The following is a 19603-nucleotide window of genomic DNA, read 5'->3' as shown; positions in this document are numbered from 1 at the left end:
CCTGAAACCCTGACAAGGAGGTGAGGAAATGAAGAAAGGACATACAGAAAGCTGGGACCAGGCAGGGAACCCTAAAACCGGATAGTGTTTATTAGGTACAGCAGAGGGGAGGGAGGAGGTCTTGTAGGTGTGCAGACAAACACCAAGGAAGAGGAAGCTGCAATTGGCAATTGTTCATGAATACTCATGTTCAGATTCTAGAGGAAAGACTCGCTATTCCTCACGGAGGGTAAGGCTTCTACCACTTGGGACGAGGCACTGGAGTCCTCAACATGGCAGTGCCTATGTCAGCAATGCATAGTCACTCAGGACTTTGGTCATTTAAGCCTTCCTCCACTCCCTACACTGGATAATGGTGAAGTGAGTGCTTCTTATGCAGTTCTAGGAGTACCTATTACACACTCATTAACTACACAGGTAGAGAGCCTTTAGGGATGTTACAGTAACTTATCATGCCCTACAGAAAAGCAGGAGTCATCAAAGAAGGCAATTAGCTGTAAAAGTCTGAAATAACAGATGGTGCCTTTATTCAGTAAGTGCTTAGAGTTGAATAAGAGAATTCCATAAGCATATGAGACTGCATGGTACTTCACAAGTAATCTACTGGCTCCTTTCACCAATCGTACAAAAAACAAAAAAGACTCAAAATTGTTAACAGCAACTTTATTATTTCACTGATGAAAAAGTTGTAATTGTGATGCACTTCAAATAAATTTACAATAGTGGAGTTATACATAAATTACATTAAGTCACAAAATTTCTATTTTATAGAATCAAATTACTTTGATGTGTCCAGATGATGACATAGTTCTTAATGGATAGCTGAGTCCAAATATGCAAAATATAGCTTCTGCTTCTGACCATGGTGCTTTAAAATTCTTCAACATGCATTAATATATTCTAGTTGTAGGGAATATATTACACATAGGCTTTATTTTGCATTCAGGGAAAGCCCAAGCTGAATTTCACACACAGTACTCCTGTCCTCTAAAGTAATCTCAGATAGGACCAGAGAACAAATAAACAAGTGTGTTTGGGTTAGTATTCCCCATTAATGAAGAAAATACACAATCAACAATGCAACAAAATAAAAATAAGAAAGGAGAGCTCCATTAGTAGCCAGGATAAGTGGGGTTTGCTTTCAATTTTCACAGATCACAAGAAGTTTAAAGAGCAGATCAGTCATGCTACTTGGGGTGATCAGACAGACTTAAACAATTATGAAGTGAGTTAAGGTCCTGAAGGCGTCTGGAGGTGCTGGGTAAACACATCACAGGTAAGGAATGGGAAACCTACCTCAGCATTTCTGAAAGGCACAATCTATGGAAGGGAGACCTAGTTAAGCCCTTTCTGATGTGGAGAAAGGAGTATGCTGAGCTGTCTTTCTTTTAAAGGATGAGACCTTCATAGATTGGCCCCTCAGACTCTGGTGATTCCCGCCTTGAGCGCAAATGTTCCAATGTGTTATGAAAATGCTTGTTAATTTGCTCTGTTTCTTCACTGGACTCAAGATTTGGGAGATCTTCTCGAATCTTTTGAATAAGTTGGTTCAAGACCTGAATTGTTACCTACAAAAAGAAAAATTGTGTAGCAGACATGTATCACAAAAGAAAATTTAGTAGCCCTGTTACTTTCACCAAACACCTGAATAATTATAAAAAAAGAGACAAGAGTATAATTATAAGTTTAAACAACATCTATTAACTATTCACTAAGGAAAGAACAAGAATTGTAAAACTCAAAATACAGAGTAACATAAATCAGCAAAGGAACAAAAAGACAAAATTGTATTTAACCTAAAAATCCTTTCTGTTACTGGTGGTGGGTTTGTTTTGGTTTTTTCTTTTTCTTTTTTTCCTTTCTTTGAGACAGGGTTTCTCTGTGTAGCCCTGGCTGTCCTGGATTTAGACCAGCCTGGCCTCGAACTCATAGAGATCCACCTGCCTCTGCCTCCCAAGTGCTGGGATTACAAGTGTGCACTGCCATGCTGGCTAACCTAAAAATCTTAATGAATACATAATGCTATAAATGGACAACACCCTTAGGAGTGGACTCAGAACTGCAACATAATGCCTAATCAAGCCTACAAGTTGGCAATGTGTATTTGGTATTTTTTTTACTTGCACAGTTTGTGCAAACAGAAAAGGATTCTGGAGAATAGAAGAAGACTGCAGGCATACTAAGCAAAGCCTAATTAAACAAATCATCAAATCTACAGAAAAAGAGAGCTATTCACTTACCGCATCATTTTCTTTTTCATAGAAATAGATGTACCTGTTCAGAATCTCTATGAAGAGCTGAACTTGTAGAGAGGGGTCCATGCACTGATTTGCTATTTTTAGAGCCTTCTTTAGGCATTCCATGACTCTTTTACCTCCATGAAGCTAAATTAAAGGGCAGGAAAATATTAAAAGGATTAATGAACAAGAAATATCCCATTTTCTCACCATCAAAGAAACACAACTGTTGTGGAAATTTTTGGTTTCTTTAAAAACTCAGCTATGTTATGTAAACATGTTTTTGTTTTAATCCTAGGTGTAAGATATGAGGGCTGCTCCAATAGCAATAGCTGATAAACAGTCTCATGAGGAGGTATAGTCTTTACCAGTTGGAAAAAATTTGAGAGGGGAGGGAGGTTGGGGAGGACACACTAGGAGTGCAAGAAGAATTCTTTATTGGAGGAGACAGTTGGAGAGGAAGAGAAGGCTGCTGCTGACTGAATATCCTGACAATGGAGACTGGTACTGCCCCAAAGAACCTGAGGACCGTAAAGAAGTAGCCAAAGAGAATCCCGCCCCTTCTCCCCACTAACCTTCTTTCTCTGCTATCTAAGGTTGGTGGGTTGGAAGGGAGGTAGAGGCATTAAGGAACCCCAAATAAAGTAGGTTTGAAAAAATCAAAGCCTACACACAACACTGTAAGGCTTTTATGTTGAAAAGAGACATAAAAAAATAAACCCTAAAACAAAGCAACTGCATTTGAAAACAGAACTGGGTCAGGAGTGGTGGCACATATGTCATTTAACCCCAGCAGTCAGGAGGCAGCGGCCGGTGGATGGGTCTCTGTGAATTCAAGGCCAGCCTAGTCTACAGAGTCATTTCCAGGACAGCCAAAGCTACATACAGAGACCCCATCTCAAAACAAACAAACCAAAAGAAAATTACAACTAGTGGTAAATAAATTGTAGTGACAATTTTGGCATTTTGGTTTCTTTAAAAAAGAAATACATAAATATTATAAGAATATGTTTTCATTTTAACACCAGGTGTGGTATATGGGGCTGCTTCAGATTACCCACAGCAGCTGACTATGATTTGCCTTGTGCAGGTGCCTAATTTTGCCAGCTGCAGAAAATGTCTGCGATTGTGTGGCATTTGGAATTCTGGGGACTTTTGAGAGGGTATACAATAAATCCTAGGGCCCTGAGAGTGGGTTTGCTGGTGGTGGGTTGTTGATTGCTGTTGGTGTGGTTAAGTAGTAATGTGCAAAGAAGAAACAACAAGAAACTAGATATCCTTACTACACAGATCAAACTCGCCCAAGGAACCCGAAGCCGTAATCAGCAGGAAGCAGCTGTCTAATGATAATGCTGCCCCCTCTCCCCTCTATCCTTTTTTCTCTCCTATCTAGTGTTAGGGTGGAAGAAAAGGAGTGGAGAAGGGCGGAAGAAAAAAAGACCCCACAAAGAAGCAAGAGCCAGCTACACAAATTGCTGTAAGCATATCCTTTTTAAAACATACCCTTTACTACAGGGTGAGATGCTAATATCATGACCTATTCCTTTCCTCTAATAAAGCAACACGATAGTCTTGGTCAGATTTCTAAGCACCCAAATGTTTCACTTCCAAAGCACAAGGCCCAGGTGATTAATCGCTGTTACCAAGTCTATCTCCTGTAGTAGTCAAAAGGAACCTTACCTCCTCCCCATTTTTGTCTGTGTTTCGGCCAGACCAAAAGAGATGTGCGCATGTGCTCACAGCTCGGCCTTGATCTGGCTTTTTCAGAAGTTTTGATGCAGCAAGCGCACACTGAGTTCTCAAGGGCTCATGATTCTCTTCGCTGAAGCACTTCATCCTCTCAAAAGTACCAATGATCAAGGTGATAGCAGCCAGCTGTGCTTTAGAATCGCTGATTTCATCTTCATACAGAGAAAATGCCTGGTAGACACACAACAAAGAATACTCAGGAAGCAACCATCAATAGAGTGTTTTGCAAAGTTCTTCCAAACCCCATTCTGTGAGATAGTCTAAGTCCACTTACACCAGTGTGTGCTGCACCTTCCTCCAGTGAAGAGGATTAAGCTACAGCAATACTGGAAGGCGCTAACAGGTTACAATTAAGAAACCTGTTCCAACTTCGTTGACCTCATACTTCTCAAATGAACCAACCACAGGAACTTTTTGTTTCTGAAAACACTTTTACCACTACCTACCAGTGAACCTTGGGTTTCTTCTGTTCCCAGTGCTCAACAATTTTGCTGCTTGTCACAGGCACTACAGGTGACTACCATATGAATGATCACAGTGTTAGTTGCATATTAAAAGATAAAGAAGAGTGCCAGGAATGGTGGTGAACACCTTTAATCCCAGCATACAAGAGGTAGAAGCAGGTGGGTCTCTCTGAGTTTCAGATCAGCCAGATCTACATAGTGCGTAAACCAGTAACACTAAATGCATTACCTCAAAACTAATGGTTCAGTGACTGAACCCAACAGACTGGACTAGACAACCCAAGAAGGAAGACAGACTCACCTGGGACATAAATTCATATGCTACTGTTTCATGATTTTCAAAGCCAATTTCTCCAGCAGCTAGTGCTCCTTGAAGAAAAAGTCTCAGTGGTAATTCAGCCAGCTCAGCTTTAATCAAAGCACTAATAGTCTGGTGAGCAAATGAAAAAATCTTCTGGCATTTCTTTTCCCACTTGTCATCCTGAAACAGGAAAAACATATCAAGTTCAAGAGTACTTTATTCATTCTACTGAAAATGTCTAATAAAGGCTCTAAGCAAAAGCACTGAAGCAGAGTTCTTCACTGAGCTCAAGTCTTCTTCTCTCTCACTCATAAAACATAGAAGTAAACCAAGCAGGATGTCTCCTTAAAAACTAAACCCAATGAAAGCTACTGCTTCTGTAATTTATAGAAACTTGATAACTTATTTTTCTAATCAGAAAGGCAATACATCCCCCAAACAACAAACAAATGTAGAAAATAAAATCATCTGCAGTAACAGAGCTGCTAATGTCTTCCTGTCTACTTTTTAAAAATGTAAATATAGTGGAGATATCTATGTATAGTTTTGTGGGGTTTTTTTGTTTTGTTTTGTTTTGTTTTGTTTTTGCTTTAAGGCAGATTTCTGGGAGAAAGTTAAAATTGGGTTCATACTGCAAACGATTCTGTCAAAACAAGTTTCTTCATAGTGCTAAGTTATTTAATATTATTCTAACAAGAAAATATTCCATCAACTCATTTATAATCTAATTGGCTATACTGTTCCCTTTTAGAAAGCATCTGTAAAAACATACTGTATGGTCAGTATATATATATAAAGTTTTATTAAGACCCTAATTCTGTGCCCAGTGCTATGGCTCAGCAGGTACAAACATTTGCCACACAAGTTCAGAGAATCAGAGCTCAAGCCTGAAAGCCCATAGAGTGGAAGGAGAACCGACTCCATAAACTTGTCCTTCACCCTCCATACGCACCGCACAACATGAGGGTCCCTCCAGCCAACAGACACACAATAACAACAAATGTAACTACGTGGTTTGTTTGTTTTTTGTTTTATGCAGGGGTGGGGGGTGGTGGGGAGGGAGGGAGTCAAGACAGAGTTTCTCTGTGTAGCCTTGGTTATCCTTTCATTTTGTAGACCAGGCTGGCCTCGAATTTACTGAGATCCACCTGCCTCTGCCTACCCAGTGCAGGGATTACAGGTGTGCGCCACCACAGCCACCTTAGAATACATGCTTAACATAGCCATTGGTGAAAATTATTTTTCTTTTCCCTTTGCCAATCTAATTTCTAGAAAGTTGAAAATACCAGTGAGGTTAAATACTCCATTGTGCTACACCATCCAACTTCTTCTATAAAACCAGAAAGTTCTCTTTTACTTGTAAAAGATGACAGAAAAACCTGTTACAAGGATTAAGTACAATAATTCAAGAGTATTGTCCTTGTTACAGTACAAATACTAGCTGTTATTTGGGGAGGGTGTCTCAAATCCTGTTCCCCCCCACCACCCCCCGCCCTTTTTTTTTTTTTTTTTTGGTTGGTTCCCAATTTTTTTCATCTGGTAGCATTTGTAGAATTTGCCAGCCATTGGTCTACTGTTGACAGTTTTAGATTAAGACATGTGAGACAAGTAAACTGATTTGTTTTACTCAGCATACCATCTTCCAGGACCACCTATACCACCACAAATGGCAGGGTTTCTTTCATTTTATTCATGTAGAATAATGTTCCAGTATTGTATGCACATATGTGTACATATACACACATCATATTTTCATTATCCATCATTGATGTGTTTGGCCACACACATGGCCACTGTAAATAATGCTGTAATGCTGCAATAAACATGAAAGTGTAGCTCTCTCATTAACAAAAACTGATTTCATCTCCTTTGGATAATTATTCAATAATGCACTCTAACACTGAAGTACACTTACTGTTCATTTTTGGGGTAGTCTCCATATAATTTCCTTCTCCTTCTTCCTCCTCCTCTTTCTTTTTGGGGGGGGCTCTTTTTGTTTTTTTTGAGAGGGGGTTTCTTCTCAACTCTGTAACAGCCCTAACTATCCTGGAACTCACTTTATGAACCAAGTTGGCCTCAAATTCAGAGATCCACCTGCCTCTGCTTTCTGGGTGCTGTGATTAAAGTTTTGTGTCATCATGCCCAGTCCATACTGTTTTCTATAGTGGCTGCACTAATTTATACTCTCACCATGTTCCCTTTTCCCCATACCATAAAGGTTTTATTTGTCTGTTTGTGATGCCAAGAACTAGTCCTAAAGCCTTGTGCATGCAGCACAAGGATTCTCTACCAATGCGGCTATATTCCCAGTCATCCCCCATCTCTTTGATAATAGCCCACTAAAGATGAATCATATTGTCATTGTACTTTTTATTTGTATTTCTTTCATGATTAATGAGTCAGCATCTTTTCTGACCCATCTGCCATCTATATGTGCTCCTTGAAAACATTCCTACTTATTTTTGTTTTTGGAGACAGAGTTCCATTCTGTAGCCCAGACTAGCACCCTTTGCCCATTTTTAGATCAAGTTATTTATGTTTCTACTATTGAACTGAGTCCCTTATTCTGTTTCAAGGGATGTTAAGAGTTTTTCATTGTATTTTATGTGTATAACAGCTTTGTTTGCAGGTATATAAGCACACTGTGTGCATGCTTGGTGCTCATGAAGGTCAGAAAAGGACCGCAGATACCTCAAAACTGTAGTTAAAGATAATTGTGAGCCGCCATGTATGTGCTAGTAATTAAACCCAGGTCCCCTGAAAGAACAATAAGCACCTTTAACCACTGAGCCATCTCTGCAGTTGAGGGTCCTTATTTTGGATCTAGCCCTTATCAAATGTATGGTTTACAAATTTTTGTTCCCATTCTGTATACTATCTCATCTGTTTCCTTTGCTATGCAAAAGGTTTTAGTTTTATATAATCCATTTTGCTTTTTTGCTTTTGTTGCCTGTGCTTTTAGTATTCCCATCTCAAAAAAAAAGAAGAAAAAGGAAAAAAGCAATGACAAGACCAAGGTTTGGTTCCTTAATTCATTTTTGTGTATGACGTAAAATACAGATCCAATTCCATTCCGTTAAAAGTGGACATCCATCCCCATTCATTAAAAACTGCCCTTTGCCCCCTCTGTTTCTGGCATGGAATGAGGATTAAGAGAAGCTGATCCATTAGCTAGGCCATGGTGGCGCACTGTGTTTCATCCCAGCACTTGGGAAGAAGAGGCAGACAGATCTGAGTTCAAGGCCTGCCTAGTCTACACTGAGAAACCTTATCGGGGGTGGGGGTGGGGTGGGAGGGGGAGATGCTCGCACATGTTTGGTGTACTGGATCCCTCCCCAGGTCCACTGGTCCAGTTGGATGTACTTCTATTAGTACATTACCATTTTGATCATTATTGCTTCACACTACGGCTACTTCTACTGCTATAGTGACAAATACGTAGTCATAAAGTGCTGGAAAATAAGACAAGCTATCCTAACAAAAACCTGGTATGAAGCCAGGCATGGTGGTGCACGCCTTTAATCCTAGCACTCAGGGCAGCAGAAGCAGGCGGATCTCTGTTGCCAAGGCAGCCAAGACTATACAAAGAAACCTGTCTCAAAAAGACAAAACCAAACGAAAAAGAAAAACTAGTATGCAAGCTAGTAAGAATATTAATTTTAAAAAAATTTTTAATTATTAGAAAATTAAGTTTACTGAGCTTTATTCCTCACATAAACCTGGATGTTCAACATTCATGTAAATGAAATTTCTTTAAAACTATGCCACTGAACACAAGCCATGACTCTGCTTTAGGAAGAAATAAACTCACAGAAAAGTTGCATGCAACTCGTAACATTATTCAATCACAAGCTTTCTTGAGAAGTGACTGTGCAATGCTGGACCTTATCACCAGGCAAAGTTAAACTGATTCAGACCATAGGGAAAAGTTTCAGCATCAACTTGAGCTGATTCAGTCACATATTTCCAAGTGCTGTTACGTGATTTCTCAGCAGTGTATGGTTCACCAGTGTCAGAACAACAAAGGTGAGTAATGAATGAATCGAGAGCTCCTAAAAATAGGATCTAATATCGTTATCATGTATTTGTGTGTGTGTTTGAGCTTTTTTGCAACTTAGAAGATACGATAAAGAAAAAGGAAAAATTTAGTGACATATTCCAAAGTAAACCCACCACTTGAGAATTCTCTTTGTATCGAAAAGCCAACTGGTAAGCTGCAAATACCAAGGGTGGCAGTGTGAAGCGAATTCGTTGATTTCCACCAGCTCCAAAATGTTTTCGTGCTGTATTCAAAATCTGACAAAAAAAAAATTTAATTAAAAATAAAATTTCCACACTATAATTAGTTGTTTACAAAATTACATGGTAACTCTAATCTTTACTGCTGCCTTTTTGTGATAGAGCAGGCCTTACTGATGTACACACTTCCTATATTAATCCCTCTAAACTACTAACCCACCTATATCTGAGTAGGCTAGAAGCCTGTAGCCTTAGATAGCTAGTCAAGAGCAGGTATATGTTTTTCATACACATGTGTACAAACTGTACTTTGTTGACAAGGATGCAGGCTGATGAAGCCAAGCAGCCGTACATGTAAAAGCAGATTCTAGTACTCTATTCTTTATTGCTGTTGTGTGGTGATCTGTTGGGAAGCTCCTAAGACTCAGGAAGTAAATAACCTTACAAATCCCAGATAGCTGAGACTTGTAAGACTAACAAAGGCCCCTCCTGAAGGATCAGGAAATCTTCTCCAACATGGAAGCCGCCTGGGAAACCATGCAGAGCCCAGGACTGAGGCTCTGATGAGCTGTCACCAGCACTGGAGTAGGATTGCTCAGCTATGCCACTGCCTTTGAGGAGCCCTGTTCCTGTGAGTAACCCTACCCCGCCCTCCACTCCCCGTTAAGTAATCCCAATAAACTCACTGGTTTGCCAAATTGGACATTGGTAGACTCATTACTTAGTTTTTTTTTTTTGTTTTTTGTTTTTTTTGGTTTTTTGAGACAGGGTTTCTCTGTGTAGCCTTGGCTGTCCTGGACTCGCTTTGTAGACCAGGCTGGCCTCGAACTCACAGTGATCTGCCTGCCTCTGCCTCCCGAGTGCTAGGATTAAAGGCGTGCGTCACAACGCCCGGCTTAGAATCATTACTTGGGTCTGTCATCTGTTCCCTATAGGAGTGAATAGATGTCTGTGTTACATCTCCCAAGGGTAAGTCTCATATAACAACTGCCCTCCTCTTAGCACAAATTTCACTTGAAAAATGAGGTTGCATACTCCTATATAACTGCTGGGAAAAGTAAATGTGCAAAGTTTAAATCATGTCTTCAATACCTTGCACAAAGTATGTGCTCAGAAAATACCGGCCGTTGTGGGAAAACAGTGTGTGTATGTGTGTGTGTGTGTGTGTGTGTGTGTGTGTGTGTGTGTGTGTGTTACCAATAGTAGAAGAATCACTCCCAAAAGCCAAGGCCCTAAACTGAGCTCAGAGCTCCAGGAAGCCAGCTATTTGGGAATTGTGTGGGAAAACAGTGTGTGTATGTGTGTGTGTGTGTGTGTGTGTGTGTGTGTGTGTGTGTGTGTGTGTGTGTGTTACCAATAGTAGAAGAATCACTCCCAAAAGCCAAGGCCCTAAACTGAGCTCAGAGCTCCAGGAAGCCAGCTATTTGGGAATTGCAGAAGCCAAGTAGCTGCCTCAGATACCCTGTAGTTTTATAAAAAGATAACAGACCCTACAGTCTCAAGAAAAGACAAACAAATAAATAAACAAACAAACCACAAAAGCCTAAATTCTCCTTTCTGTCTTCCCATCCTTAGCTTCAGAAATCCTAGCCTAAAGCATGTACCATGTAATCTGCACTCTCTTGAGCTCTGACCACTGAGTGACTGACCCTGCTTAGTTGGCCAGAATTAGAAAAGCCACCTTCCTGGCATTAAATAAAGCCTGCTCTAGCTATTGGAGGTTGTCTAACTTCTGACCATGTTCTTCTAGAAACTTAATTCAAACTTCCTAAGCCCACTTAAACTAAGAAAAATACCAACATATTTAAAAGAGCCTTATGAAACAATGTATGGATGGCTCAGGGGAAAAAAAGAAAACCAAAGGACTGGGTAGATGGTTCAGTCAGTAACATGCTTCCTGCACAAGCATGAGGACCTGAGTTCAGATCCCCAAAATCTACGTCAAAAGCCAGATGCAGCCATGCAACTGCAATCCCAGCACTGGAAAGGCAGAAGCAGGTAACTCCATGGAGCTCACTTGGGAACCCTGCCTAGAAAAATAAAATGGAGAGCACCTGAGGAAGACACTTGATGCTGACCACTTTCAGGGACACCTACATATAAACATATTAATATACATACTAAAGAGGATAATCAAAGAATTCATGAGATAAACATCTAAATATGTAAAACACAGTATATGATATATTTGCTATGAAAGCACACAAGTATAACCAATCAGCCACAATTAACACTGTACTGATCACATCGTGCTTAAAATGACAACAACAACAAAAACCTCTCCCCAAGCCAAATCAAAGGCTACCACTCTACTAACAGAAATCAGCCTCTTAACCATCTACTATCAGATGCCAACATACCTACTTAGGCCACATTTAAATCTTCATTTCATAAAGATTAATGAGGACTATGATAAAAGAGAAAGTTTTGTCTGATTACACGGAAATAAGAAGGGAAAAGCATACTAAACTTTAAAGTCCTTCAGACATTTTCATCTGACAAATAAGTACATTTTCATATCAGACTGTCTCATGAAATTCATTATGACAAGCAACTAAACATTCTAAAAGTAAAACACTGTTGAAAAAGAAGCAACCAGAGTAATTGTGGAATATCCAGCTAAAAGAAAAAAGTAGTATACACCTGCAATCCCAGCACTCGGGAGGCAGAGGCAGGTGGATCTCTGAGTTTGAGGCCAGCCTGGTCTACAAAGTGAGTCTAGGACAGCCAAGGCTACACAGAGAAACTGTGGAGGGTCTGGGGCGGGGGAGGCATACTTTTCTGCAATTCTCATGTTTTCAAAAGCAGCTGGAATAGCTAACTTGTTCCTCATGAGCTCCAACAGTTTACTCACTTATATAAAAGGAAAACCCAGCTGGGCATGGTGGTACATACCTAAAATCCCAGCACTCAGAAAGCTAAGACAGCAGCATCATGACTTTGAGACCAACTTGGCTATAGTAAGACCATGCCTCAAAAAACTTTAATTCAGCAGCAAATTTGTCAACACCTTAATCTAAGGTAAAAGCTACATTAAGCCATGTTAAACACTTCTCCACTCATTATGAATGATGAGGTTATAGTCAGGGGTAACTCATACCAAGTACTGCTGATCAGGATCATCAGAACGCAGAAGGTGAATGAATCGGCCAACAAGGCTCTGCTCATCAGCAAAGTCTTCTGGATCAGGGTCTTCTACAGGTTGGTCTGGCTGATCCTGAATCAATGTGGATACCAAGTTCATTATGGAATCTACCTGCAACATGGGAAATAGAAAATATTAGTGTGAAACCATCAACAGAAAAGGTTAAGTTTCTAAGTGTATAAATTATGAAATAGTATCAGCAAAATAATTCAGTTTTTGTATTAAAAAAAAAAAAGTTGGTATGAACAGTCTGACCCAGCTGTGAACCCTTTAAGCTACACTAGCAGCCTGTCTGGCAAGGTTAGTCCATTGTTACAATAGTAGAGTGATGTTACAGGAATAACCAATGGCTTTCTGCTTAGACTTAAAGTTTGTTACACATGGTGGGATTCATGCCTGGTGCTATAATCCTGATAAAGGATTACAAAGTAAGAGGCCTGGGGCAGAACACTACTATTATTTTGCTAAATGGACATAGTATCAAATTGCTTTCTAAATACTTACCCATCCACCCAAAGATAATTACAATTCTTCCTTCCTCATCAAAGACTTTCCCCGCAGTGGAGAGCAGTTAATATAACTCAAAGGGTAGAAAATAAATGACTATGGAATGTTAGCCCTACACAGGATGTCTTTATCACACCTCCTCCCTGACATGGCTCAGGGAATACTGAAGAGAAGACAAAGATTTTAAGAGTCAGATGTCAAAGGACTCTGCCAAGTAGTATTTTCTCACAGCAGCTGTGATTCATGCTGGATAGGGAGCAGTTCCCAAGGATCCACCCCTAGCTGCAGAGCTATTGGCAAATGCTGGCTGTTGAAAAAGGGACAGTCACTTTGTATGGGGTACAGCCACAGATAGGCTGCTCAGACTCCAGCAGGTGACCCCACCTGTTCATATACAGGCAGCAAGAACTGAGCTGAATTTTTTTTAATTGGGAGGAGGTAGGAGGCATTGAAAAGAAAGTTGACAGGTCAATATATACATTTATGGACAACATCTGAAAAGAAATATGTCGAATGCTAATCAACTATGGTTATCCTCCTTTTGGTGAAATCAGGGGTACTTAATAATTCTACTTACATCTCCAGTGTTTTAACTTCTACAACAACAAGTAAGATATTTATAGTTTTTATTATTATATTACCTCCCCATTTGTCACCAGTGTCTAGGGCTCACTGTCTAAAATTTAACCAACCACATCCTCTATTTCTCAAACCATCATATCTCTATTCTCTTACCTGGTCCTGAGAGACGATTTCTGTGTTATAATCCAGAACATTACTAAGCACATAACAGCTCATGCTCTTTCTGGACTCGTAGTCAAAGTACTCAAAAAGTGGGTGGAAATGCTTTAACTTTAAGACTGTTAAGATATTGTTGTAAGTATCGACAGGTATCTTCAAAAGTCTGGTAAGCTCCTTTGAAACTGCACTACTGGTAGCAATACTACAAAGAGAAAAACAGCAACCCTTTCATGAACATAATTAATCTTTTATATAAACACATAGCACTTGTTTCATATATTTTAAAAAATCTTCATTTACCATCCATGGCGGGGCGGAGAGCTGGCCCCGGAATCATGAGATTGGGAAAACTGGCCATGTCCCTCACGAGCTGTAACACTTGGGAGAGCGGGCCCTGCACCTTGCCTGGGCATCAGGATAGAGCTGGCCCTGGTTGCAGGGGTTGTTGGTGAGCCAGGCCCAAAAGCTTGCGAGTGTTAGAGCTGGAGGGCTGACCAGATAGATACCTCTCAGACGCAGATCTAGGGCTTTAACCTGGCCCACCCCTACATCTGCCCCGTTGATGAACTGCTCAAGTGCATGAAGGGGCTGGTCAGACAGATCCAAAACTACAGGACCTCCATGACAAAAGGCAACAACAGGATATCCCAGCCGAGTCCCAGTGAGGTTCCATATTGATAAGAGTAGCAGAAGCCAGAGGCCTCATAACAGTCACTGCAATGAACACTTGCAAGCAAAGATGTATGAACAAAGGAGTACACTGTAGGACACACTGTGACACACTACAGCTTCCACAACGAAATTTTTTTTCTCTGCTGTGGGGGAGGTTGCAAGGGTAAAGGGCAGGTACAAGGGGAGTGGGAGATGAGGGGAACTGGGGTGCATGACATGAAATACACAAAGAACCAATAAAAAGTTTTTTAAAATCTTCATTTACACATTAAAAGAAATAGGTCAAGTGAATTGAAAAGACAGTACACTCAATCTCTCCTATTTCAAAATTACGTCCTTTCAAGATAAATATAGCCAGGCCTGGCCCACTCCTATAATTCTAGCATTTAGAATTAGAGTAATAGAGTTCTAAGTTAGCATGGACTACACAGCAAGATTCCACCTTAAAACAAAAACCAAAAAAACAAGACAAATAAAAAGAGGATAAAGATGCCTACTTAAACATACACACTTTTTTATTCAATACAGTTCTCTTGATAATAGCTTGCAGATCATGAACTCTTAAGAGCTCATATAGGGACAATGAAGGTAACTGTCTACAATTTCGTGTTCCTCAGAAAAGTGTTTCAAGTGATACATTGATTCCTTGGATCACCAGCAAGTTTTATCCATCCATGAGGAAAGCAGTAGGAGAAAAATCCAGCAAAAACCACCCAGAAGAAAATTTGTGTCTGGTGACTAAGGGAGAACAAGTTTAATTTAAAGTAGCATCTTGTATAGGAGTATTTTCTGGAGGCTGAGACATAATTTAGCATTTAAAAGACCTTTAGACACTGGGCTTTCTAGTTATTTTACTTTTTCTTAAAGCTTATTTTTGGGGGATAAGGGGAATACAAACACATCACTTAATTTTCTCTCTTACTTGTTAAGATCTGCACTGTTTTTCAGTTCACAAGAAAATGGAATGACTCAAAAACAAAATAAAAGGATATAAAGAAGAAAGAAATTTTCCTGATGCGTCTGAACCAATGGGTGGAAAATAGAAAAGAAAAAAAAATGCATTCACACCTCAAAACTACAAATAACCTAAGAGAAAAGCAGAAGTCTAACTAAGCAAGGGACTGAGGAGGCAACTTTTGGGGAAAAGATAATAGCATCAAAATTGCCCAAAGTGAAGCTGGCTGGTGGCACACAGCTTCAATCACCAGCCTGGTCTACAGAGCAAGGTCTAGGACAGCTAAGGCTACACAGAGAAATCCTGTCTCAAAAAAAACCTGCCCAAAGTAATCCATGTAGGATACCATAGGGGTAGGACAGTATGACTGAGGAAGCATCCATTAGGGAACATTATTCTTTCCCTAAAGTATCAAACCAAAGCTCAAATATGAAAAATATTTAAATCAATTTGTTATACTTCAAATATATATATATATATATACACACACATATATATATATATATTAGTTTACACAATGTACTCATCTACAGGAAACCTTTTTCTTCTTTTTCTTTTTTGTGGAGTGGGAGTAGTTTGATGCTGTTTCCCTACTAGTTTAAAAACTGGCTCATTACAGAGAAACGCTGTCTCGAAAAAACAAAAACAAACAAAAAACCTGGCTCATTCCTGAGGCTGACGAGATGGCTCAAAAGGTTACAAGCACTGGCTGTTCATAAAAAAGATTCAACTTCTGTTTCCAACATCCACACGGTGGCTTATAACTGTCTATAGCTCCAGTTCCAGGGACTTCAACCCTCTCTTCTGGCCCTTGAAGGCACCAGGTACACACATAATGCATATACACATACTCAGGCAAAACATTTATACACAAGAATAAAACAGTAAGTAAAAAAACAAAACAAACAAACATACAAAAACAAAACAAAACAAAAAAACCCTAGCTCATTCACATACAGAAAGGGATCTGAACTGTGGGCACTGAACTTTGAAGACTGCCTACAAGCCTTATGGGCCACTACTTCACTACAGTACAGAACCACGGAAGCCGCTAGCAAACCTTTCCACCCTGTTTAGCACCACATGGGACAATCTCCGCATATACTTCAAACAAAACAAATGCTAACATTTCAAAGAACAGTTAAGAAAAGAAAAGTGCTAAGAATTGTTTCCAAAGCTGTAACTGTGGGGTAGACAAGCTGGCTCAACAGTAAAGGTGCTTGGCACTAAGCCTAGCACCCTGAGATCTACCCACAGAACCCAGCTGGAAGGAGAGGCAAACAACCGCAGCAAGTTTTTCTCTGACCTCCACATGTATGTTTTCTAACCCCTCCCCAATGAATAAATGTAGCTTAAATTTTTCTTAAATACAATTTTGACTTACTGTTCAAGGTTAAGCTTATTGAATATCTCCACTGTTGTTTCTAGAACTTTATCAACATAGTCCACACGATCAGGATAACATTTCATAGCAAGATTAATGAGAGAGACTTGTAAAGACACTACATCCTCTGATGGCATGTCTTGTCTGGACTGCAATGTTTAGAAAATCATATAATTAATTTAAACAATTGCAAAAGAACAGATCAATAGAGAAGTTTCAAAGTTGAGAACTTAAGAGAAAATACTATACAAACCTGTATTACTGTGGCCACCTGTTGTGAAAATATGTCAAAAAGTTTAATCTCAGCTGGAATTCCAGGTCCATCTTCACGATGAGCAAATAAAGCTAATCTAAAAAAAAAAAAAAAAAAAAAAAAAAAAACTTGGATCTGAGCAGTGGCATCATTTTTGCTTTACTACTTTTCTATTAGAACACTAAGAATGGTTTTTAAAACAAGAGCTACAATATATAATTTTTTTTTCAACTTCTTAACAATATTTTTGTTAATGATGGCTCTGAGTGAGATTTAATCATCCTTCCTAGGGTCCTCCTTGCCACTTATCTTCTCTGGGTCTGTGAATTGTAGTATGTTTATCCTGTACTATGTGGCTAAAATCCACTTATAAGTGAGTACATACCATGTGTGTCTTTCTGGGTCACCTCATTGAGGATGAGCATAGGACCAACAGAGCCAACTAACCAGCGCCTAGAGGGGCTTGTGGAGACTGAAGCACCAACCAAGGACCATTCATGGACGGGAGCTAGGCCCCGACCCAGATGCAGCAGATGGGTAACTTGGTCTTCGTGTGGGCCCCCTAGTAAGGGGAGCAGGGCTGCCCCTGACATGGGCTCTGTTGCCTGCTTTTTTATCACTTCCCCCTGGTGGGGCTGCTTCACAAGAACACAGGGGAAGAGAAAGCACTCAGTCCTAGCGCAACTTGATGTACCGAGGTAGGTTGGTAGGGGCTCCCTTTTCTGAGGAGTTGGGGAGGGGATAGGGAGAAGAGGAAGGAAGGGTGGGACTGGGAGGAGAAGAGAGAGGGGGCTACAATTGAGATATAAAGTGAATAAGTGGTTTTTAAAAAAAGAAACTAAGTCAAGTAAGTTACCACTCGAAGATAATTTACATAATTGTGAGAAATTTGGTTCTTCAATGGACTTTAGAGTTATAAGATTCAAGGAAAGGCCTATACAGTAACACCTATATATACCAGTTAAACAGATTAAAGATACTCATCGTGATCCAGGTATGGTGACTCATGTCTAATCCTAGCACTTGAATTAAGACAACAGAATCAGAAAGTCAGGGTCATCCTCAAGTACATAGTGAGTCTGAGGCACCATGGGAACATTAAAAAAACTTAAATTAAAAAAAAAATCACCTCCATATGCCTTCAAATGAAAAGTTAAGCTTTCACATGTAAGTCAGGCAAACACTAACTAGATACTAAGTGTTAAGTTATTATAGAAATCAGTACTTAAAGGAATAAAGAAACAAATGATTCAGAGCATTTACCTTCCAGTGTTGAGCAGTCTTACCTGTCAATTAAAGCAATGATTATGTTTTTCACATTTACATTTTGGTGTAATTCAGCACAAGCTCTAAGAAAAGGATTCAAAGTCTGAAGATGGAACTCATCAGGAAAAACCTAAAAGTCAGATATGATTAATCGATACAGGGAAAAAACTTCACAAAATATTCCGATCATATGAATGGTATATAAAATCATTATTTATAGAAAAATTTAATCTTCGATAATTAAAATCAAAACTAGAAATATTCTATTTCCAGAATACAACTAATAAGACCTCGAAAAGTCAAGATTATTTTCCTAGATTTTTGAGAAAACAAAACAGATTATTAGTACAAAGACCAAGTTTAAAATGTGGAAATTTCTGGAGAAAGTTTTTTATTCAGGAAAACCTTTTTTTTTCCTAAGTTTTTTTTTTTTCTTTTTCTGAAACAGTCTAGACACACTGCCTAAAGTGATCTTAAACTCAGGGCTTCATCCTCACAAGTGGCTAGCACTACAGGCGTAGGCCTCCACATTGGGCTTAAGATTTCTTTTTCCCAAACAATGAAAGGTAATAAACTGTTTTTAAGAAATTAACATTCTTACTTACTTGAATAATACACTCCATAAGATACTCTTGAGCCAAAGCATCTCTACAATTCACAACTTGCTCCAAAATGCCTGTTAGAACAATCTAAAAATAGCAAAGAAAAAAAAAAGCAAGTTAAAAATCAGTTTAAAAATCCCAAACTGCTCCTCTAGCAATACACTAGCTTGAGAATCATATTTTATATTGCTCTCATTCACACTTCATGCTCAACTTTAAAAATTAGCTTATTAAACATAAAAGCTTGGTTATATAAAATGTAAGGTTTTGTTTCTATAGTTTGTGCTTTTTCGTATGTCCTAACAAGTCTTCATTTAATCCAAGACCATGAAGACTTCCCTTATGTTCTCTCCTAGAACTTTTAGATTGTATATGTCTCTGTTCAACTTTTCTAGAGCCTCTACAGTGTGAGCAATAGCTCAAGACTTAAATGTTTCTTTGTTTACACATATTAAGTGGCTATTCAATTGTTCCAAAGCCATTTATTAAGAATGTTACCTTGAAAGCCAGGCATACACTTGTAATCCCAGCACTCAGGGAGGCAGAGGCAGGAGGGTCTCTGTGAGTTCAAGGCCAGCCTACAAAGCAAGTTCCAGGACAGCCACAGATACACAGAGAAACCCTGTCTTGAAAAACAAAACAAGCCAGACATAGTGGCGCATACCTGTAATCCCAGCACTCTAGAGGCAGAGGCAGGCAGATCTCTGCAAGTTCAAAGGCAGCCTAGCCTGGTCTACTAGGTGCATCCAGGACTGCCAAGGCTACATAAGGAAACCCTATCTTGAAAAAACAAAAAGAGGAAAAAGAAAGAAAAGAAAAACAAAACAACAATAAAAACATTACCCTGAGCAGGCAGGCACAGTAGTGCACACCTTTAATCCCAACACTAGGCAGGCAGATCTCCGAGTTCAAGGCCATCCTAATCTACATAGCAAGCTCCAGGGCAACCAGAACACAGAGAAGACCACCTGCCTCAAAAAACAAAGAAGGTTGCCTTCGCACCTTTATAAAAATCAACTGCAGGGATAAAATGGAGCTCAGTTGGCAGAGTGATCTCTGGCGTGCACAAAGCCCTGACTTCGACTGGC

The 19603-nt window shown here is 39.5% G+C and overlaps 1 protein-coding gene across 1 annotated transcript in view; it reads right to left on the bottom strand.

Annotated features, from left to right (window-relative positions):
* Nucleotides 1-648: 648 nt before the first annotated feature.
* VPS35 (VPS35 retromer complex component) overlaps nucleotides 649-19603 on the bottom strand; it is a 37740-nt gene continuing 18785 nt past the window's right edge. The window contains exons 7-17 of the mRNA XM_084756009.1: nucleotides 18519-18602; nucleotides 17934-18043; nucleotides 16648-16744; nucleotides 16395-16543; nucleotides 13378-13585; nucleotides 12091-12246; nucleotides 8925-9047; nucleotides 4752-4931; nucleotides 3918-4157; nucleotides 2241-2384; nucleotides 649-1568 (exon numbers count right to left, since the gene is read on the bottom strand). Coding sequence (XP_084612135.1) covers nucleotides 1389-1568; nucleotides 2241-2384; nucleotides 3918-4157; nucleotides 4752-4931; nucleotides 8925-9047; nucleotides 12091-12246; nucleotides 13378-13585; nucleotides 16395-16543; nucleotides 16648-16744; nucleotides 17934-18043; nucleotides 18519-18602 — 1671 coding nt within the window. The 3' untranslated portion in view covers nucleotides 649-1388. The remainder of the gene's footprint in view (nucleotides 1569-2240; nucleotides 2385-3917; nucleotides 4158-4751; nucleotides 4932-8924; nucleotides 9048-12090; nucleotides 12247-13377; nucleotides 13586-16394; nucleotides 16544-16647; nucleotides 16745-17933; nucleotides 18044-18518; nucleotides 18603-19603) is intronic.

Source organism: Acomys minous (assembly GCF_964271855.1).
Source record: "Acomys minous genome assembly, chromosome: 14".
NCBI lineage: Eukaryota > Metazoa > Chordata > Mammalia > Rodentia > Muridae > Acomys > Acomys minous.
The sequence above is the reverse complement of the archived record's forward strand: the minus strand, read 5'-3'. Positions and strand labels throughout refer to the sequence as shown.